The sequence below is a fragment of the Passer montanus genome, unplaced genomic scaffold (assembly GCF_014805655.1).
Source record: "Passer montanus isolate IOZ18808 unplaced genomic scaffold, ASM1480565v1 scaffold32, whole genome shotgun sequence".
In the NCBI taxonomy this organism is placed as follows: Eukaryota; Metazoa; Chordata; class Aves; order Passeriformes; family Passeridae; genus Passer; species Passer montanus.
In genome coordinates this window covers 9846402-9870122 of record NW_024367930.1, presented here as the reverse complement: position 1 = coordinate 9870122, position 23721 = coordinate 9846402, and the positions used below count along the sequence as shown (strand labels likewise).

Below are 23721 nucleotides of genomic sequence, written 5' to 3'. Positions count from 1 at the left end.
CTCAAGACTATTTTGGTTATGTTCTCAGATGTGTTTGCAACATTTTCTAATTTTAACTTCCTGTATTTTATTATTCTCTCAACTCTAAACCTGTGATTTCTGTTTCTCATTGAAAAGCTATCATATTCTACTTTTGCTGCACTGGCATGTCCTATGGCAATAATATTCTTTAATCTGTTGTCTTTATTAGAAGCTTTTATTTCATTTACAAAATGAGGAAAGGTTCTGCTTTTCTTGGCTCTGAGCATCAATTCAGAGGACTCCTACAGTATATACAGTATACTACAAAATTATCCTCTCCTCATAGTTTTGTGTATCTTAGTCCTTTCCACTGCCTATTATCCTTTCAAAAAGTGCTTCCCAATGGTGCTCACATTAAACAAGAGCAAGTACACCCATAATTTGTTCTCAGAGTCAAAAGCTAGATATGCTGTTATGATATATTTGTGTCCTTGTCATAGATATGCTACAAATACATGGGAACATGCTCTTCAAAAACTTTTCTCATTTCTGTTTACCTGAGCAAATTCAGAAATGGCACCATACAAGAAATGTCACTCTGAGTGTCAGTTCTGAGGACAGTCCCTCTGGTGTATGAAATTTTTGGATGGAAATGTGCCAAAGGATGGACACAATTAGAAGGTGTTTCATCTCCAGGAGCTTTACCCAGGAAACATTTCAAGGGAAATTATGATAAATAATTTCAAGCTGATGAAATAGCCTTCCTTCATATGGGGTGTCTATCAGAGGACTTCGTATTGTCTGCAATCTTCTATTTGTCTTAGAATATTTATGTCCGTAAATATTGTGGTGCTAAAAAAGCTTGTTGGAAATGTGTGGTGGTAATTTACTGTGTTGTGGTACCAAGTTAATTAGTATGTGTTATTTAGCAAAGTCAGACATCCAGGTTATACTTTGAGGTGTGTACTTCTCAAAAACTTGTCTCATAAGAGACAAAGATGCCACTCTTCATGTTTAGGGGTAGTTCTCATTAATAGCTCAAATGTTCACCAAATGAACATACATCATCTGCAATGGAGGTAGTGATTTATCACTATTTACAAAAACAACGAGAAATTACTGTAACTTTGCATATGAATTCACTTTCTAGACTGACACAAGAAGTATACTTCTGAAGAAGAGGAAAAGTCTTGGGCTTATACCACAAAGACCACTTTTCAGACTTCTGATTTTTGCCTGTCACACAGTTTGATCATCTCAATCTGGTTTTTCAGTATATAGAATTGTCTGAAAAAAATTAAGGTGTTACAAAAAGATATTTTAGAACAATTTGACTAATTGAGTAATAACAGGTCAGCTGGTCCCAATGGTAATTGTCCAAGAAATTGTTGAGCCTGTAGTTCTGATATGCAGCCTATCAAGTAAACCATTATCTAGACTAACATTTTTAAAGGGCTCCAGGGATCATTCTGGCAATTAACTCTGACTTCTGTAAGGCTAAACTGTTAGGCATGATAATAGGGAAAGGATGGGTAAACAGAAAGATAAATACAGTGCATTACGTAAGAGTCAATATGATGTCTGTGGAGGGAAGTAATTCCAATTCCTCCAAATTAATAGTGTATGAAGAATTGTAACCTGTTATAGTGGACTGGGAGTTTGAAAAGGCATTTCTTAGGGCTTCTCAGGAGAACTTTCAAAAGCAGCTGTGAGAAGCCATGAGACTGAGAAGCTCTTCTCACAGATTAATTGTAGCTTAAATGGCAGAAAATAATAAATGGCCAGTATTGTGCCATAAATGTAGGCTATTTTTGTAAGCTCACCAGGATCTTTGCTTTGCAATGTATTCATAAATTAGCTGGAAAAAGAGATGTGGAATGATGTGACAAAGATTTTTTGATGATACAGAATTATTCAAAACTAAAGCTGATGGTGAAGAGTTGCAGACAAATCAAAATATTGATTGAATGCGTGACAGAATTGCGGTAACATTCAATAATGAATATATTGCATAATGTATCTAGAGAAAAATCCTCCTAACTCTTATACAGGCCTGGAGGCTTGCTGAAGTTTGATTTAAGAAAAATGTCCATGAAGCCAGAAATTATTAAGGTGCTTCCCTGTGGCTGGTCAGGCCCTTTTGTGGACTGCTACCTGGTGTAATGGGCACAAGCTCCTAAATTTGGCTAAGGTCAGCCTTCAATCATTGTTACAATAGCCAGTCAGATGAGATACGCTTTGTATCGGCTTGTTGGAAGTTTGGGCTTGATAGGAAGGAAATATCTTTTCTTCATAGTGCAGGTGCTGGTATGTAGAGAAGGTATATGTCAGTCCTTGTGCTGCAGCAGGAGGAAAAGGGCCAGTTGGTGGAGGGCTCTGGCAAGTTGTCATCTAGTGCCTAAAATTGTTGTCCAGGAGCCTAAAGGTACTTGCCTTATCCATCCTTGAGTGATAGAAGAGTGTAAAGTCTTGGTCCAGAAAGACCACTGGGCCGAGGCACATTGATGACACATCCAACTTCTTTGGGAGGAGATTGGAGCATGTGCACGCATCTACTCCTTGAAAAAGTAAAAGGGTACTAGGAAGCCTCTTAGCAGCCTCCTGGCAGAGAATTACACACCTCCAACAGTTCCACAGGCAATGCAAGAAGAAAGGGTTCTTTCTTATGGTGTCTATGTACACCTTTTCTCTATGGATCCAGTTCATTCTGGTTCTTGCCAAGCCTTGTGGGATTGACCGCAAATGGAGACTGGGAACAGCTGGAGCTGTAAGAGGAGGTTTAGGCAGGGAAGATAACACTGAGTGCTGGTGTCATTTCAGAGTCTAGGTGAAGACCTAGTTGGAAGGCAGGTTGTCTTTGCTTCCTCAGATGACTGAAATCACACCCAAGACCTTGATTTTATTGAAAGGTGGCAGCCTAGTACTTGTATGGATTTTTTTCTGGCATCTTCTAAGATGGTCTTTTCCTTCTCACCAACTGTATTCCAGAGGACCATATCCGGGGCTTTCTCAAGGACTCAAGAGTACTGATGTTAGTGGTTGTTACCTTCTTATATCACTGACTCTCCACACATAGGCAATGAATGCATCAGTGACCTCCTGTAATGATGTGAAGGAACCTGCCACTTCATGTTTGCTGATTTTGTTCCCTAGAACAAATTTCCAGCACCAGGTCATAGATTTCTGTGGGAAGGATGGCTGGGAAAACTGGGTGTGGAATGATCAGGATACATAAGGCACAAGGGGAAGAAAGTAGGAAAGGATTAGCTGGAGAAGAAATGGTATCTTCTCTCAAGATGTCCCTCTTTATCCCTGCTAAGGAACATTTTTTGTGTTTGGTGGCTTTGGTCAGCTGTAACATACCTGCTGTAAGCAGCATCTTCGAACCTACTGGAGCTTTTTGATAGTACTGTGAAGGAAAAGTTCTTTGGATAATCAGCAACTTCCATTATTTAGAAGGACCACATTCCTTCTTCCTGGTCCGAGGGACAATCTCTGTACATTTGTCCAGGGACTTAGCACAGGAGAAAGCTGTTTTCCCTGGTAAGACATGAACTTTATAGAGGGATCATTTGAAAAACACAACAAAGAGCTTACCTAGTCTTCCCCATTCCATGTAGTACGACCAGCACATGGCTGGGTCTTGCTCTGATAGCTTTGTTGGTTGGTTCCCCTTGTGCATGTGGGTGGTGAGGAAAGTTCTTGCAGGGAGAAGAGGCTTGGATTATGGGGGAAAAAAGCACTTTTGGGGAGGAAGAAAAGAAAGAATAAGGCTGTATGAGTGGAAGAGGTTGTGGTCATGCTGTGTCAATTAATGTGTGCCCAACCCACTGATTCATATGCAGGTAAGATCAGTCCATCTGCAGTCCATGTGCAGGCTGTGGGCTTGGTTTGCACGGTAGCCATTTGAGATTGATAGTCCTGTCATGTACCAAGAGCAAAGACCTTGAGGCCAAGGAGGTAGAGACTCAATCTGACCCAGCAGTCAGCACAGAGAAAAGGTAATATGTCATACAGCTGATCTGTCACAAATCCAATTAGTAAACCAAGAATCACAGTAATAAGAGTTGCAAATAGTTCATAGGCTAAAGAATGTTCACACAAACAAAATGTCTGTAGAACAGCTATGACTAGTTAGTTAATTAAAATGATAGATTTACTGTAATTTATGAGTGAATGAAACCAGATTCTAAATTCACTGAGTACGTAAATGATTGGAAATGATTAATTGGCTTTTATTAAATGAGAGGGAGGACTACAGAGTGCTATGTTCTGAGCAACTGACATGTGATAATGACTGCTCCTGCAGAAAAGCATAATAGAAAGTCATCTGAGTCACTCATTAACATCCACCACTGCCCTTTCTGTAAATTGTAAGTCATTAAAGCCCAATATAGCTACTCTGGAACTTAAATAATAATTTTTACTTTACTAAAATGTTTTATTTGATTTTACTATAGTAGTCTTAGAGGCTGAAACTTATTTTGAGCAGTTTGGGGAAAATAAACCTGATCCAGAAAGCCAAAGCCTTGTCTTATATTACTATATTAAGGAATAAAAATTATTTTAAAAGTGTTTCATTGTCAATTCCCTTCTTAGTTTCACTGCAAAGAGTGATGATTTTCCTGGCAGTTCAACATGTATTTTCTAAGAATAGAGTGAGAACATCACCTCATTTTTTACAGATCATCAGATGTCCACCAGTTGGGGGAACTTTGTGTTGGGTTGAATTTAAATTAGAAGTTTAGATGTGAAAGACTCAATATCTCATTAGCAGTCCCTTGATCCACCCAGTTCCCCTGGGTGCTGTTTTAGAATGATAATCCCAATCATTCTTCAAATCTTTACAAGCAATCTGTTTTAAGTACAACTCTCAGAAGATAAGACTTCCTGCTAGTTAGTTTTACCAAAAAAACCCCCCAGAACATCCCAAACCAAAAAAAGCAACACAGGTGAGCTAGGGGCTTTGATCAGACAGGTATTCTTTTTAAGTCAGATTTAGTAATTTTAGATTTTGTTTCTACATGTCTTATACTATGCTAGGCAGTCATCCAAATATAGTATTAAAAAGGGTTACAGAGCTTCAAAATGAACCTCTTAGACACTTTAGATTGGCTTGAGTGCTTGAAAAGTGCAATAAATCTTTTCTTTAACGTACAAAATTATTTTTATCCTGACATAAGGGTAATCCCCAGGTACCTTAAATTTACCAAAAAAGGATCACCAACTTGGTTCAATCAACTATCCTCCAAAATATTCTTTAAAATTCTGACAAAATTCTCTGACAAAGCACTGAGACTTTCTTTAAAAGTCTCATTGTCACTATCTGGCTTAAGATAATAGTTTCCTTAATAGAGTGCCGCTCATGTTGCTTGTTCTCTCTGTTATGTGGGTCTTGGCTGAAAGCTGGATTTGCTGGTGTCAACAGGAATTGAGTTTATTCCTTTTCCTGGAACAGTAATGAGATCATCACATCAGCTTTGTGCTGTGACGTGATTAAGTTTGCACTGTGACTCATTTACCTTGTCCTGGAGGACAAAGTTGTAAGATTGGTGGGCATAGGAGCAAAAGGCAGGATCTTGTGGCAGGCATCCAGGTGCTCATTCTGCATGTGGAACCACTGTGTTTTTAAAAGAATACAGTGTAAGAGTATGTAATGACTTCTTGTTTAACAAGAATCTCTCTGCCTGCATTTCTGTAACTGTTAATATTTAAATTATTGACCTAATCAGGTTAAGTGTAGGGGCTGCAACATCTAATTTTAAGGCACACCTTGTTAGTGGTAATTGTGCAAGGGCAAATGGAAAACACTGGTGTAATTAGCTGCACATCAGCAAAAATGTCAGGAATTTTCACTTGAAACCTCTAAAAAACCCCAAATTGCTTTATTAAGTTAGAAATGCTTTATTTGTAACCTGTGCATATTTATTATGAATACGTTAATGTGATAATAGTGCTTTTTGATTTTTTTTTCATAGTCAAAGTGAAAATGAGAGGGGAAAAATACCCAGTTCACAGCCTGATTAGATCATAGCTGAAAGCTGGATTGTGGGTAGCTGGTTTTTCACAGTTTGATAGGACTGTCTTTTCAGCTGAAGCCAAGACTGCTGAAGTGACAGTGCTGTAAGTCAGGTGTGAGTTTCACAGCCCGATCTGTGTGGGCAAAGTTTGTCAGAACCTTTGCATGCAACAGGGTTGCCTTTGGTCAGTGCTATCCATTCCTTGAACACTACGTTCACCTATGAGATAAAAGCAAAAATGTTTAAAACAACAAAATGTTTGTTCCTCTGCTCATACTGAAATGGAACATATTTTGAGATAACAAAAGTTTTCTCCCTGAAAGACTTAATCCATATGTAATTCATGATTGAAGTTTAACTTGTCTCAGCAAGCATTTCATGGCAAAATAAACACAGCATCACAAAGCTGGTTAACATTCAGCCACAGCTGCTGGCCTCATATTTATTAATTTATTTCCCTAGGACTTGCTCTGCTCTTTTAGAGAAAAGGCACTTCCCTAATTTTTTCTCAGTAGACATTGACTTCTAGGCTGTTTGTTCAAGATAAGCATCAAAATGAGAATGCAAAGGTCAGTCTCTGCTGTATTAGAGAGTTACAAAGAGAAACCGTCAGTTTGTCTTCCAGAGAATGCTTTCCAATCCAAATTAAATTACTTGTATAGGATAAGGGTTTTCTTTGGAAATTCAGCAGATTTTGTGTTTATAGGACTGACTCTGCCTTTACTGTGTACTTTGCTGAAAGCTTTCTTTTCATCTTTCTGCCTCTTTATCTCCACCTTTTAATGACAACGTCTGTGAGCTCATGCTTAAGGCTCTGAGATGGTGGCAGCAGCAGAGTTTGCCCTGCATGGTCCACCACTGCCTCTGCTTCACTGTCCTACTACTCTGCTGTCCCTACTCCACAGACCTGGAAACCTGTCTGAGGCCAGCATTTGTGCAGTCACACCTTCATTGGCTGTTCCAGCTAAATTGAGAACCAGAGAAGTGAGATGAAATCTGGGATCTTATTCTCCCCTTCATGCTTTGGGAACAGGAACCACTGACAAAAAAAAAAAAGGAGCAGACAGTTGGAACACGGATTTTTTTAAAAAAATTTTTACTGTAGCAACTAAACCAAACAAAGTCCCTTTGGACAACATAACTGCTGACATATCTAATCTCAATTAAAATATGTTTTATAAAAATAAGGATGCATTAAAAACAATCCATCATGATGCCATCAGAGCAAAGGAGTCGAAGAAGCTGTTGCTTGCTCAGTTGGAAATTAATGCTACCTTTGCTGAGATAAGACAGCCACCTCTATGGGCTCTCCCATACAGAGAGAGCTGTATGAGTATTTTACAGTGCAGACTAAAATAGATCACTGTAAATCACCAACAGAGGTGGTTCAAACCAGCCCACTTAACACTGCCAGGTAGTGAGTACGTATATACACAGGTTTCACATTCTAGCTAAGTAGTTGGTAATCTCTGGAACTCCTTTAGCTGAAGTGCTTGTGATTGCTTGACTCTTTACTTAATTGCATTATTTTAATTTAGTTTAAATTTGTTTAGCTACACAATGGAGGAGATAAGCTGGAGTATCTGTGGTAACAGTGCCAGATAGAGCTTTCTATGTGGAGAGGATAAACAGCTTAAACAGATATTTTATAAATTCTACACTCATTTCTTGACACTGTGGTATGTTCCTCCTTCCCTTGTCCCACTTTGGCAATCGCAGCTGGGCATTTACGTTGGAACAAAATTGTTCTTGCCATGGCCATGGCCTGCACAGACAGCCAGTCTTATTCCCCTCATTCCATCTTCTGTCAAGTATTATGCAGAATTGTCAAGCATCACCCTTCTTCTTATACTGCTAGGGATGAGTTGCCAGCTACTTGAGTTTTATCCTTAAATGAAATGAGTGTTGGTCTTCCCTGACTTCTACAATTAACAGTAAAGCATTATGTTGCCATTCATGCCAGTAGTTAGAGACATCACCTTGGACTCATGGCCTTTGGATCTTTTTCTTCTGTTGTTGATAGAAGACTGCCAGGTTAAAGACTGTGATCCTAACATAATGAGAGCACTTCATGTATGTGTGGAAATGGCAGTTGATAAGAAAAGATGAAGGTGACTGCACAGCACTGTGCTGAAAGAAAAGGGTGATTTATCTTCTCTTTGCAAGTTTCTGCTGGAAATCATTTAACCTTGTCTTAAAGCCCATTTGTTTTTTGCAGTCACAGCAAAGAAACTCCACTGTGTTTACATTCATCTCTGTTTTCAAATATAATTATAAAGGACAATAGGATGGTTTTTTGTTGGAGATATCTTCAAGAATTTCTCTTATGCACAGGAGCTAAATCTCAACAAATTGAGAAAAGCTTAAGAAAGCTCCCCCAGGAACCTTCTCCTGCCAGTCCAGACAGCCAAGAGTGAGTTGAGGCAGAAAAGAAAATTTATGTGAACTCATTAAATCAGTTGTTTCTTGATGTCGCTAAAACAGCAGGGCTCATAAACGATGAAGTGTATGGAGTCCAAACACAACTTAATGAACAGGCAAGTGTTGACAAAACCCCAAACCCAAATGTACTGACGACTTGTGGTTATCTGCAGTGTGAGACACAGTGAGGGAGGATGACCTCTGAAGTAGCTGTGAATGCTTACTCACAACTTGGCCTACTGAACCATTCATTCTGTGTTAAGTATTACTATGTTTATTTGGAATAAGTAGTGTAAGTCTGTAAGTATATGTGTGTCTGCGTTAAGTGCACATTTGGACTGACATTTTGATTGATGGTTGTTTTCACAAATGACATTTTTCAGTCAATCTGCAACAGGTGCTCTTTAATGACACTGATCGGGATGGGAAAATCAAAAATGGGATCTGTTCTTAATTTTGGAGAGCAATAAGAATGAGAAGTCTCTATTTCAGTGGCTGGTATACTGCAGACTCAAGTCCCTGGAGGAAGCTACTCACCCATTTGTTCAGAACATGTTCACTTTCTGAGGTACCCCCACAGCAATTATCACTGTGCTTATTTGGGTACTGGGAACCCAGTATGGTTATGAATAGGTACAGGAGCTGTCTGAAAAGCAATATTACCATGGTCAGCAATGAGAAATAGGATCTTTTCACACAGACAGCTGTTTGGCCTTGGGTTGTGTAGTGAAACCGGCAGTTCTGAAACCTGCAACCTGTTTATTCAATTCAAAATTCGAGGTCATTGTAATTCCCAATGACTATCACTGTTGTTTCATTATGGAGCCCTAATTCATTGTTTCTGTGGGCACAAAAGTATTGCTGGACTCATTTGGTGTTTCAGCGCACTGTAATTTTACATAGTGCAATACTGTTGAGATTGCCAAGCTGTGTCATCTGTTGGGCTCATCACTATTACTTCCTTTTGACCTCCTCTGTGTAATTACACATGAATGACTGCCTTGCTGCTGTAAAGATACATAAATGCAACTGGACTTGTTAAATGAAAAACAGACTGAAATTGTTCTCTCTGAGGCCAGTGCAAGCCAACAAGGTAGCTGTTTGCTCTCTGCCAGGCAGCCAGAGCGATCTGTCACATGACAATAAGCAAGTATCAATTTCAGAAGTCCATTTGTTTTTGTGACAGTTTTTACAATTTTATGGAAATTGAACCATTATATAATGCATAATTTTTCTCAGAAATTGGTGTTTTATAGACTTACATCCCTGTTCAGTCATTTACATTCCTAGTTGCATTTTACATGAAGTATAAATACACTGATCCTTTTTTTCCCCCAGTAATAAAAATCTTCAGAGCGTTTTTCTGGATTTTGGCAGGAGGAGGGGTGGTTTTGTTTTTCTCCTGTATATACAAGACTGTCCATGTTTGGTACTTAAGGAAATCCTCAAGGTGTCTGAGTTTTACGTGTCCCTGGAAATCAAGTCTGTAGGGGCTACAAAGGAACTAATGTTTGGTGCTTTAATATTTAGCTCAAAATCATATTTCAGAATGATTTTTCTAACATGATTTTGCTACTCTTTTTATTCTTTACAAATGAGTTTTTCATAATCTGTGTTAATTCTTAATTTAACTCATCCTAGTCTTGCTTTTCTTGGAATAGTGAATCTAATTTATCAAGCCAAGTTGTAGAGATGTGTAATTGTTGGAGTCTTGTGTTCAAGTCCAGATTATGGCAAATGTGATCATGAGCCATCTAATTTAGTTTCATCCTTCATGGAAGTTGATCAATGCTATATAGAGGCGCTGCTCAGGCGTGGTTAGGGATTTCACATACTAGATCAGACTTGAATTGCACAGACAACTTGGACAGCTCTGTTCACATCACTCTGCCTTCATCAAGGCATAGTAGGCTTTTATCTTTATGAGGAGCATTTTAAAGCAGGACAAGGAACAATGTCAGGATGTAGGTATCATTTTTTGGAGGCTGTATGCATTAAACTTCAAATTCCTAACTTGGAATTGAGACTTCTTGGCTGTTCCTAGGGGTTTGCATTTTTTGGAGGCTGTATGCATTAAACTTCAAATTCCTAACTGAGACTTCTTGGCTGTTCCTAGGGGTTTCCCCAGCTCACCTGAGCATTGCTGCATGGCTGTTAGACATAACAGCATTTATTAAATTGGTAATTGCTTGGTTGCTTGCATACTTCTCCTCTATGGTAATTTCCATTTAAAGGTCAGCACTTTCCAATATGTCCCTGGTTCTCCTAATAGTGAGAAGATGAGTTATCTGTGGTAAAGATTCTTATCCTTGCAAGAGTGTAAATGCTTGAAATTATTTGAATTATCAAAGCATGTGTGGTGGGCTGACCTTGATTGGATGCCAGGTGCCCACCATGCTGCTTTATCACTTCCCAGCTGGACAGGGGAGAGAAAATAAGATGGAAAATCAATCATAGTTTGAGATAAGGCAGTTCACTGAAGCAAAAATTAAGGTTTGCATGCACATGGGTGTGTAAGTGAAAGGTCTTGATTTAGCTGTACTAGATGGACATGAAAAGAACATGTATGTGAAAGTAAAGAAGGTCATCCCCCTAACCCATGGAGTGCATCAATGAGAGTTTGATAAACTCCAAAAAAACCTTTGCAGCTAGACTATTTCATGATTTTACAGGGAGACATAAGGATTGAAAAATGTTGAAATTTAAGGATCTTATTCACAGATTGAATTATTAGGCCATAAAAGACACTATTGCTGGAAAAAGAATTATGGAAATCAACATTTAAGAAGTATTTGGAATTTCTTGTTAGAAGCTATTTTAGGAGAAAATCTGATAATCTGATTAGAGAAATACTGTGAAGGATATTTGAAAATGAGAGATTCAGAGAATGATTAACTTGAGAGGAAATATAGATGTGCAATCAATCTGTGTGTTGTTTTAGTGTTTGTTCATAATTATTTTTAGTTTGCTTTGCTCCATGACAACCAGGAGCCTCTATAACAGCTCCTAAAAGAACATAAATGTAGGATCTGAACTGTGGTAATAAAAGATGCTTCCAGTGGATTTCCCTGTTTTTTTTATAAGGAGGAAGTTACAAGAGACTACCAGGGTGAGGTGTACCTGGGAGGTGGTGGTCTCACCTGATCCAGCAAGGTGAGGACAGGGAGCTGCTGGGAAGCTGCAGGACAAGGGATCGAGGGCTTGCAAGTTTTGTGTAAGCTTAGTATGTGGCCCAATTTGGCTAAAGCTGGTATTTGGGGGCAGCTGGGATCATTGTTTGGACAGAGCGAAACTGGTCTGAAGTAGGACCTCAGGGAGTCGTTGACATGCAGGTGACAGATGAACCTGTGCTTGCAGATGATGAGATCACCAGCAACAGAATGGCAAGTGCTTATTTCTAATGCCATGTAGATGTTGGGCTGGCTTCTGAGCATGCATAACTTATCAGCACTGCAGCCCTGTGTGGAAGTCTCCTGCGGCACCTTTGAGCCATGGTTTGCCAGACAGAACTGCAGTTTACTTTTGCTAATAAAGCTGTTGTGGTCAGCTGGTTGTATAATGGATGTAAAGAGGTTGCCTATCCAGTTCTGTTAAGTCAAATATTTTAAACTCACTCATTAAAGAGGGTGGAAACTGCAATAATGGGTATTTTCTGGATTATAGAGACATTTCTGAAAGTGAGCTGAGAACAGCACTTGCAATAAAATCAAACTTTAAAAATCAAACAAGACAGAGTACCTTCTGTTCAATAATTACCCTGCAGTTTTATGAATCTTCTCTTATGTTTAAACAATGCCCCTTAGAGTTGGTAATTTTACAACAATCACAGAGCATGCCTCTGTGTGCAAAATACATGTGCTGAAGGGCAGAGAATAGCCTCAAAGTGAATAGGTGTCAAGAAACATCCAAAATCAATTAACAACCATCTATCGTGTGGGAGACATTCCTTGTCTGTCTGTGAATAGTCCTCGAGCCAGTGTGGCACTCAGACTGCCGGGAAACTGGGACGGTTCCAAGTTACCCGCAGGAATGGCTTTGAACTTAGAATAAACCTCCACACACATATACAAATTAGAAGAAAACAAAACACCTCCAATGAAATCATGGCCTTATCAAAATCAAACGGTGTTTGTTGACTTCAGTGGAACAAGAATTTTATCCATAAAGAGAAAAAAAAACATTCTTGAACTCTAAAATCAGAGCTTAGCTGTCTGATGTAGCGTGGGGTTGATTTTTTTTTTTTTTTTTTTTGGTCACAGATACCTGCTTGTTTTCACATGTATTTGCAGGATCTGAAGGCCACAAAGTCTTTGTAATTGTGTGTCTGCAATCCCTGACTGTGATATGCTTGCCAAAGCACACCTGGAACACTCATGCTTTTGTAAGTTTCATTTCTTGTTTTTATGGTCCAGCAGCATTGCTCAGGCCTGTTCAAGTGACTTGGCAATTAGTAACATAAATATAACTTGTCCGACTTGATTTGTTCTTCCCACACACACATTCTGTGTCTCTCTCCAGCTGGAACCACGTGTAGAGAGAAGAGTAGCAAGGAAACAATGCTATGAAAGTTTTTATCCTTTTAGAATGAGCTCTCCTACACTATGGAGACCAAAAATAACTTGTGGCCATTCTAGTGAGTGTATGATATCCTTATAAGCACACTGCCTTTGGATGTTCCTCTGCTACACCAGCACATCCTGGCTAGAGTAACCATTAATTTTCATTTAAAAACCTGTAAATTGGCTGCACCTTAGTGCTTTAGAGGGTCCTATCCCACAGACTTGCTGGGAGCACATGTAACTAATGCCAGATTAAACACCTCACAAAACACCACTGTATGTATCTGGGATTTTCGTTGCTAGTTTTAGTTGTTTTGCTTTTGTGTTTTAGAAAGTTGCTGCCACAGATGTAAAATTGCCCTGATAGCTAGAGTGCTTCCCTGTAAATGAGAGTTGGTGTTTAACTTCTGCCTGGAGAGCCATGTTGCCAATTGCCACCCTGTCCCTTGTTATTCGCTCCCTGTGTGGGAGCCATCCAAGCCTCCCTGCCTCTCCCCACCCAGTGGAAACCCTGCTGCAGCAACACAATGCAAACACTTGCTTTGAAAAGGGGAGAGGACTGCAGGAGTCCAGGACCCCGTAGCCTGCTGTGGGGGCACTGAGAAAAGGTATTGTAGTCTGTGCTGTCTGGGCTGGGAGCTTTCACTGGCTCTGTTAGCAGTCTGAGCTCCAGAGAAGAGAGTGAATTTGGGTAACTTCATTCTCAACACCATGTTTCCATGCCCTTCAGAAGCAGCACTCCCCATGCACTGTGCAGGTATCTGGATCCCTGCCCGGGATTCCTCTTTGTGGCATCATAATTAAATGTCATTATCACAGCCTCCGCTTGATAGGCTCCAAATGCTTTATTGGGTCTGGCGCTTCAGTACAAAAAGGTAAGGCCATGTTACTTTGTAACTCTTTGTAAGAGTGTGCAGGCCTCCAGAAGTGAGAGATCCACCTGATCTGTCATGGGAAATAAACACTGCCAGCTTAGTGTATATGTTTGGAGAGCAATTTATAATGAAATAAATTCTTATATTTAATAAGTCCACAGCCAATGGATCTGTTAGTTTTAGTTCACCTGTGTGAGTCCCTAGTTGCAGTACTTTCTGCGTTATTGTGCTCCTCTGTTGAGAAGGAATGGCTCCATATTTCTGGCCACATCATCATGAGTTGTGAATAATAAACCAAGCGACATGATTTATTCAATTACTGCCATGCTTGTGAATAGTTCAGCATTGACAGCCTGGGAGGAAAAGTACTGTTGAATGCCCTGGGATAGGCAAAAGATGGGTCACAACACTAGAAGGTTCTCCCCTGAAGCCCAGGCATTGTGCCTTATTTATGAAGTTACTATCCCATTGCCTTATTTGCTGAGCTGTCACATCAGCTATAGCAATGTTTTTAACACCACTATATTTCTTGACATTTGTTCCTTAAAAAATGGGAATAAGGTCACACTAAGCAGCTGTGAATAGCCATCAACTTTCAGTCACCACCAGCTTGGATGACATTTGAAACAGTAGCTTTGGTTGGGGATGAAAGGCTCTGTGTCCTCCTGACAGTGCCTTCAGCCAGTCAAAGATGGAAGTAGGAATGAGAAGTCTGAGATGCATATTTAAAATTGCAGGAACAGCACTTACTATGAAGACATTATTTGAAAGAGTGTCTAGAGGGCAATAGGAGTATTCTCGATTCTTTAATGTTTTTAGTCTGGAAACTTAATTTTTAGTATTATATTTCATGTCCTACATAGGGTCCTAGTTAGTCCATAGAAAAAATATTACTGATTGTTTTTACTGCAGTATTAGCTGAAGGCACAAGTTCCATTCACAGAAAAGCTTCCATCAAGAGATAAATTATTACAGCACCACAAGTTCCATTCACAGAAAAGCTTCCATCAAGAGGTAAATTATACTTTATTACAGCATGTGTCAATATCCAGGTGATGCTGACATTGGACCTGGGAGTATCTGGTAGTTCTGATAAACCAGCCCACAGCAGCTTCTGCATTACCCATGTGGCTGCTCTCAGCCTGTGCCAGTAAAGTTGAGCAAGAACTGAGTACCTGTAATTAGCTTAATTATATTAAATTTTGATGAAAATGTAGGAAAGCATTGCTTTATAAGGTTAAAATATGTGTGTTTGGAAAAGAGAAAGAAAGAATTTGTGAGAAAGGGGTATGTTTTGAGGTGTCTTGCTCGTATCTGTGTATACAGGCAAGGTAGTAGCTTGTTGAGCAAATGGTGAACATCCCCAGCAGTTGTTTCTTTAAGAAGATGATACTTGAAGCTGAATATGCTTCTAAGACCTTTCTTCAACCAAGAAAAAGTTTCCAATATAAAGCTCCTTATTTTTGCATTATTTTCCAGTTTACTTCACAACATCAAGTTTATGGTTCACTTGAAACCTCAGCAGAGAAGAGTTTCTTTCTCTTTAAAATGGTGAGAGAGTAGTTTACTGCTGAGGAAATTTCTTTCTGTTGTAAATCACAAAATGTGACTTATGACTAATCAGAGAAACCAGTTCAGCATTGTCAAACCAACCTTTACAGAAGTAATTTGCCCTTAAGTTTCTACGCTTTCTTGAAATTTGAATTGCAAAAATGCCTTCTTAGAGTAAAAATGAAAAACTCCTCCGTTTATTAGTGAAGTAGACATTCCAGTGGAAATGTTTTATATTATAACTTTTCCTGCACTCATCTTTAGCGGCACCATAATATCTGAATAGTTTTCTGGAACTTTTGAAATATCGATTGTTACGTATCAACCATGATATTCCTTATGGCTCACCCTTGTTTAACAGCTGTTAAGATTGATGAGAGGAGAGCTGCTGAATGGCTGTGGGCATAATAAAGAAAAGTAATTTTGAAATTCTTGTTAAATTGCAGTGAGTGTACAACTAAACTGAGATTTAATTACATTCTTAATTAAAGGAATAGCTATTGATTATGTCATTGAATCTGTGTTGCAGCCAGCCCTAACAAATAGCAATATTACAAGAGTTCATTAAACTAGTTGTTAAAATTCCAAATGAATGAGAACTAGAACTGGTGTGGATAAAAGGTGCAGCAATGGTGGGTAGAAGAAAAAGATAACCAAGGGAAAAATACATTAATTTATCAAATTTTGGTGAATGGTGGTTTTATGTCCTATCATAATTTATTATAACCTATGGAACAAAAGGAAGATGAAACTGGAACAGTTTTTAAGTAAGAAACTTGAGTAAAGTTTCATCTTGAAAGTGAACAGTGATTTCTCACAAGCTCGTGTGAAGCAGGATGTAATCTGTGATGTGCAAGGGACCTTTAAATTACTTAGGGAGCAATCAGATCTACTCAGACTGAGATAAAGAGCAAATAAGAGCCAGTGATCAGAGCATGGGGGTGCTGACAAAACGCATAGGCAGCTGTGGCTGAGCTGGCTCCTGGGTGCTGGCAGCTCACCCTGTATTCAACCTGAAGTTTGCCTGCTAGCACAGAGTTGGTCTCCTCCCAGGCCCATGGGTGCCTGGTGGTGGATAGGAAACATTTTTGTGAGCACTGGTGAGGAAGAGCTGGTGGGGAAGCCCCAGCCACCCATGTAAATCTGTGCAGCCCTGTTTGGTCTGGGCAAGTTCTCTGTGGGCATGGGTGGCACTGCCAGCTGGGCGGGTTGGTTCTTCACCAACACCCCTTGGCTTGGATGAAGCTGGTAGTTGACACTCTCAAGAAAATGTGTTCTAAATTTGAGTTATGCTTAATTTAAATGAATGGGAGGCAGCTCATGCTGATCCTTTCCCTTCTTGTGCTTCCACTTTTACTGCTGAAAGGATCTTACTGAAGCATTTTGTTAGCTCGGGGAGTAGCCCCTGTGGAGGGACACCACAGGAGCCCATTGCTCGTGGCTGAAAGTTGCTCTGCACAGTGAAGTCTAACAGGGAGGTGATGAGATGATCTCATGGGTGTTTCTGTTTGAGTCTTTTACAATTTCTGTGCATATAAAGCCATTTTAATCCTTTCTATTCAAATGTGTTCTATGCACAGAAATGTGTTCTTAATAGTGACAACAAGGCATGCTGCAGCATGGGCAGGCTTATAGTCAGACCCTGTGACTCAGTTGGACTAAGTTGTTGCTTGAAATAGATAATTTTAGAATTAAACCTCTTTCTTCTTTTATAGTTGAGCACATTTTGAATGTTCTCTGTATGATGTCATTGGCTGTTTTTTGAAGAGACCTTGAAGGTTGTACAAATGGCAGCACCCAAAAGTTAGGATGTAGTAGAATGAGAGATATCTGTAACCTTTATTTGACCTGATGGTTTTATGGAGCAAGATTCAGTCCTAGTGACCTTCCCTCCAAGAGTGACCTCTTGGCTTTTTAAAGTGCGCAGGATAAACAAGGGCATGAATGTGGAAAGCGCAAGGAATGTGGCAGTAGCTGGTGAGGTGCAGGGAAATGTTTGGTTGAGGCATAACCATTCTTTAGGAACACAAAGCAATATTTTGTGGTGAAAATACTTTTCTCCCTGTGTTGCTCCTACTATACATGGTGGTGTTCTCACATACAGAACCCAGATTACAAAACATTTTCTGTGTCTAGCAGGTAACATATAGAGAAGACTGGATTTCTGAAATACAAACTGAGAGAATCAGATCTAAACCTCAAGAGAGTAAAAAGGTTTAACCATCTGTAATCAGGATTTACCAGTGATTTGTACTTAGGTAATGGCATCACTGTTTTTTTTTCCAACACACAGGATATGTTTTGGTTTATTTCAGGCAGGTCCCTGTTCCCTGTAAGTGCTAAACTACAGGATGTTACGATTATAGATGTAGTGACACTGCTGTTGCAGAATCACTGCTGATAAATTATGGTGGGATGGCAGGTGTAAATATAGCTTCTGTTGTGATTTAAGAGTGAGATGTGAAGGCGTGTTGCCCAGATGCTGGATCAATGGTAAATAGAGCCAGCCACAGCATGCTAAAGCTTACAAGTCCTTGCCAGATTTTGGGATTAGAAGTTATCATTTCTAGCGTTAACTCCTCCAGTGTCAAAATAATCAGCTGGTCTGGTCATCCCCCTTTCCTTTCTCTTCAGCCAAGATTTATTTACCTTTGCAAGCAGGAACTGACACGCAAACCAGTTTTTTTTGAGTAATTTATTGAGATACAAGAGCTTTTCAGCAAGTTGCCAAGTATTCAGTGTCTGTTCAAACTACAGTGCATGAGGCTTCATGTCGTGTTCCTTATGACCTTCCTGCTCACCTGCTTAACCACCAGGAAACATGTGGCTCTCTGGAGCTGTGTAGTTGTACTACTTAAGGATGGAGAAACAATAAACCAGTCTTTGTAGACTCATGTAATAAACCACACCAGCAGCAAAATCAGCTATAATCAGGATTCATTTGACACAAAAGGGCAAACAGCTTTGGTCACTCCGCCCCCTGCTCTGTAGGTGACAGTTCTGTGCAGGTAACACTCCTAAGGAGGGATGAGGGGGTGAGAAAAATTTCCATATGCAGTTGCCAGCTTTGCGGTGATTTTAACCTGGTTTCTCTCAAGGAAACCCCACATGTTCTGATCTGAGGCTGGTAGAAGCTTGGTTACTTTTTCCCTGAAGTGAGAAATGAAAATAACTTTCTCCCCAAGATATCCCTGGGATTCAGACTGAATGGGGCTTGTATTTGCATTGATACTAAGGATGAAATCAGGATTGTCAGACTGTGATATGTGAATTTGCACACATACAAGGACTCAGAGTGTGGGTGGATATTGTTAACAAAGCCAAGATATTTTAGATGGTCTCTGCCTAAAATTCAGTAAAAGGGACTTTCTCATCGGTGTCTTCAATGTCACATTCCATTTACAATTGTAATAAATGCTGTAACCTGTTTCCTTCTCTCTTATCCCACAAAAATGACAGAGAAGAGTGTTTTGCTAAGCCTTTGGTAAAGGTCCTTTCTTTTTGTTCCAGATAACTTCAAACAAGAAGCACTTGGAGAGCCTGAAGAATGATGGCGATGCTCTTATCCAGGCTCTAGAGAGCCTGGTCCAAACTGCCAGGTGAGTTCCCTCAGGCTTTTAGGAATTTCCAGGGGTGATAGCACTTGCCTCTTCTTTTGTCTGCATCGGTCTTCTGTAATTCTGTGCAGTAAGAGCTTCTCAGGTTTCTGTCCCTGGCCCCCCTCCCTGCACTGCTCTCCTCCAAAGTCCTCTCTGTCAGAGCCTGCGGCACGCTTTGATCCCCAGCTGCTGCACAGTCCGGCTCTGTGCGTGTGTCGATTCTATGGATTTTTTTTTCTTAATTTATTATTTTATTCCAAACCTTGGTCCCTCTGTCAGGGGTTCCTGGCAGAGTGGGCTGCATGCACAATGCAACATTTGTGCCCCATGTTAAGGGAGCTGTGGTTGATGCACTTGAAATCTGATTCCTTTCAAATGTTCGGCTGAAGAACAGAATTGCTTTTGTTTAAGAGTACCTGTAGCTTCTGCAGAAGGCATGAGACTTAGGGGAATGCCATGGCCTTCTCTGCAAGAACAGAGGTGCTAGTCCCAACAAATGGGCCAAAGTTTAGCTCATCTCCCATATACTTTTCCTTATCTAATCCCCCTTGGATATATGAATGAATGAATGGCTGTTCTCTGCCTCTCAAAGCAAATTCTGTGTTTCTGCTGTGGGGTGTTTGGCTTCATTTCACTCCTGGTTGAACTGAAATTCATAGAGAAATTGTAGTTCCAAGGTCAGTTTTTGAAACACTAAGATAATCTTTGCTGTGCTCTTTGCCTCTCAAATGCAGTCTTTTGGGAAAACTGGCTCCTCAACATTATGGCAGTGTGTACTGTGTGTTGGAAGGAAGGGGGGATGTGGGCAGACATGGAGAGGAATTGCTGGGATGTGGCAAGTGCAAGAGAGGCACACCAAGGACCAGCCAAACCTGTAGAGAGCAGTCAGCATCCTGCTTGCACACTCAGCTGCTGACTCACAGGGTTTTGTATGACACATTAAATTATCTCACTAAAATAAAATGTCAGCTCTCCCCAAGGGAGACACAGGCACCACCACTGAAAATGAGAGTGGGGGAGCACAGGGTTTTCCTCTGTTAGAAACAACTTTCACTCTGTTCACTCTGTTTGTAGCATTTCAGCATTAGATGCACCAGACAGCCCAGTCATTGTCTTTGAGTTCTGCTTTTCTGGCTTCCTCAGTAGCCTGCTACAGTCTGTATGTTTCTGTATGCAGAAAAACACATGCTACAGAGCCCAAATCAAGAGCATTCACCCTAATTTAACACAAGATGCTCAGTAGAGCAAATTCCAGCTGATGCCATTGAGGACTGTTATGATGCAGTAAGGTGAGCCAGGTCCCTCTGCTGTGCCAAACTTCTGCACTGTAACAGCAACAAGAGAGCCCCTGAGAGCTCATGGATTTTCATTTCCCCTCCTTCCCTTCTTTAGGGAACACATGTCCCTATCCATTTGCCTCTAGAGGAGGCTGAGAGGGACTGAGCCTGGTTCTTGGGGCAGTAATGGACTCAGACATGCATAAATTGGCAACAGATAGGCAGAGGAAGTCTGGAGTTAGGAACCTTTATCAGACTTAGCTGAATGGACATTTATTTATGGACAATGTAGATATTCTGCCTTCTCCTCACATTTCTTTGTGGCATTTTTCCCAAAATATTCATTGTGACCTGATAATCTTTGTCTCCTAACCTGTGCTTTGGACATGGTTAAGGAGCCTCTCTGTATCTGCTGCAGAACTGGAAATATTTTAGAGGCAGCTACAGCCAAGATCCTGGATCTAAGCCATCCTCGGGGTACTCTAAACTCCCAGGCCCTTCCACGCACATATTACCTCTGGTTTGAATTGCTTGAGGAGTGTTTTTGCTTTGCTCATTTCTCACAGACAGGTTTCTAATCTCTCCCTCTTCCTGTGTGTCAGAAAGGAAGTGTGTCCAGCCAAGCAGTTGAGTGCTAAGAGAAGGGCACTGGTTGGATTGAAAGCTGCTTTCAGTGCTCCCCTGCTGCCCTGTAGCAACCTTGGATTGTCAGACTCTCTCTCAGTGATGCTTCCTGAGCTCGTTGGAACAGGCAGTTTTAAGAATGACATGACCAACCCATTTTGCTTAGTAACAACCTGGAATCAAATCCATGCTTTAAAATGTGAGATCATGTACATTTATTTTTCAGTAAAGGCAGTTGCTAAGATTAATTTGTTTCAGATAACTGATTTAAACTGCTGCTTATTACAACATTGGCTTATGTAATGTGAACTGATCATTTGGATTTTCTGGTTAGCTCTGTATTCCCAAAGTGTGGAGTACTGGTAGATATTGTCATGAGCAGCAGTAAAGGAAGTTGCAGATTGGTCTGCTGATGTCCTTTCTAAGCTATAGATGAGGGATGGGAGTCCATAAAAAACTAAAAAGACTTGATTCTGTAGACTAGGAATAATATGTTAGAGCCTCTGTTCCAATGCTAGGAAAAAAATATGTTTCCAGAAGAAAAAATTAGGCAAAATCTATATAAGACCTTAGGTGAGGAAGCAAAGGGCCCCAGTGCAGCGCTGTGGTTGGAAGGGCAGTGGGAGGTGCAGGAGGTGGGCAACACCTGGAGTGGAAGTGCCTGCCTGTGCAGAGCAGTGCTGGAGGCAGAGGGCTCTGTGTGTGTGAAAATACACCTTTCTGCCAAGCTGCAAGTGTGCATGTGAGGTGTCACAGGGTGTATGATAAATTCTATCTGCCTTTTTTTACACAGGAGGTTGAGTGAGGTAGCAGTTACTGGGAATCTGAGCTGAGATTCATTTCTACTCAAGATTTGCTACAGGGCAGAACCACTGGTTAAATGTTACTGCTTAACAGAAAACCAGGTAGACAGTGCAGTTAATGGATACTCAGAATTTTCTAGCATAGATAAAGGCAAATGTGGAATTTGAAGAAAACATTTTTTTCTCCTGAGGACATCTAATAAATGTTACTGTTTTTAATTTCTAGCTCTCACGTTGACATTGCTGTTGCCTCCTTGGCATTTGAAATTCTGAGAGCAGTGGGACATGAAAATATCAAGACTCCTAAGTGAACAATTTTTGACCAGCCTTCTGAAATGTGCAGGTTGTGTACCCTGCTCAGCACCTCGGTCCTGCAGGAACATCTTCAGATGAGCTGAGCATTTAGCAATCTGAGCTGCAGCACATGCAGAATTTGGGCTGGCTCAGGAAGGGAGGGAAGCTGGTTCGGCAGTGGGGAGGGGGTGATTTGTTTTTTCAACCCGGTAAGGATGAATTCTTGGTTACTACTTTGCTATGCTGGCATTACATGATGTAGCTCAAGTATTTGATAGTTTGAAAGTGTAAATGAAATAAATAGTAGAGTTACTTCACAATATAAAGTGTTTCACTATTTCAAGGTAGTTAGAAATGCTCATTTATCTTTGGGACCAGGTGACTGTCTTGGCTGTTCATCTTACGGGGGTGACCTCATGCTTGTGACTGGCACTAGAAAATGCCTTTTTATCAAGACAGACAATATTGTTCACCTCAAGCAACCACTACCAACCACTGTGATCACACAGACTGTGTGTGGTATGTAAGGATGATAGATGTTACCCGAGTTTCTACTCGCAGCCTTTTGTGTGCCCCTCCTTTGCCTAGCACTGCACAGCTTAAGCTACATGGGTGGATTGTTCTCAGCTGCCAAGGCTCCTGGCTGCAGTTCTTTGAGAACAGGAGTGATGATAACCCTGGCAGTTTGTCAAACCCCCAGTAAAAGCTGGTACCCTAGAAAAGGTCCTCTAGAGCTTGCAGATCTCACAGTGTGTGTAGTTAAATTCTTCTCCACATGTGCTGTGGTTGATGTCTGTCAGTCTGTCAGTGCACCCACCAAGCACAGGTGCCTGTGGCAGCTGCTGCTACACCCCTGCTCTTGGACAGCCCCGTTACCCAGAGTATGTGGACGCAAGCAAACAGGCCCAGGTAAACAGTTTTCACCTTGTGTCTTACAGGAATTGTTTTCTTACATTACTTCAAATACCGCTATCTTTCAGCTGGAGTTACTAGAAAGAGGGACAAGTGAAGTGCTGGCTATTATTTGTTGTAGTGTTTTACAGTAGAAGTCGAATAACCCAAGTGTGGCTGAGAGGAACAAAGCTGAGTTCCTTGTGCGAGTCCTCTCCCTCTGCAGCAGAAGGGGAAGCAGGCTGCTGTGGCTCCCTTCAGCTCTCAGCATCTTGAGCCAGGAGTCTCTGCAGCAAAGCCTGCTCTGATCTCCTGCTGGCAAAGTGCTGCCTGCAGTGGATGTGCCTGGAGTGCTGCTCCCAGAGCTGGTGACAGCTGCACGGAGCACACGTGCAGTCTGCGGCTGAGCGGCAGCCTCAGAGCCACATTGTCCTCTCGCAGTCACACAGGTGCTGCCTCAAGGGAAGCCACTCACACACAGGTCTCGTCTTGCACAGCAGCTGAACACTGAGGACACCTGAAAAGGGCTTGGAACCAGCTGAGAGCTTGTGGGCAAAGGGATCTTTCACTGTCCCTGAACAGTGCTGTCACTGTCACTGGAGTGCTGAGGGCACCTCTGAGGGGAGCTGAGGCTGCTCACCCTTTGTGAAGCCCAGAGAGATGTGGGGCTGGCAGGCCTGGCACCAAGTGGAGCTGCCTCACATCTGGCTGGACCTGCCCCATGCTAAGGACCCTGCCAAAGCAAAGCAGGGGCAGACTGGTGCCTTAGAGGACTGCAGCAGGAAACCTCCAGGCTATAAAGGGTAACTACGCCAGAGTGGGATCAAAGAGGTAAATTATTCTTGG

The 23721-nt window shown here is 41.0% G+C and overlaps 1 protein-coding gene across 1 annotated transcript in view; it reads left to right on the top strand.

Annotated features, from left to right (window-relative positions):
- ULK4 (unc-51 like kinase 4) overlaps window positions 1-22306 on the top strand; it is a 212171-nt gene extending 189865 nt beyond the window's left edge. The window contains exons 36-37 of the mRNA XM_039715236.1: window positions 18898-18986; window positions 21917-22306. Coding sequence (XP_039571170.1) covers window positions 18898-18986; window positions 21917-22001 — 174 coding nt within the window. The 3' untranslated portion in view covers window positions 22002-22306. The remainder of the gene's footprint in view (window positions 1-18897; window positions 18987-21916) is intronic.
- Window positions 22307-23721: the final 1415 nt, after the last annotated feature.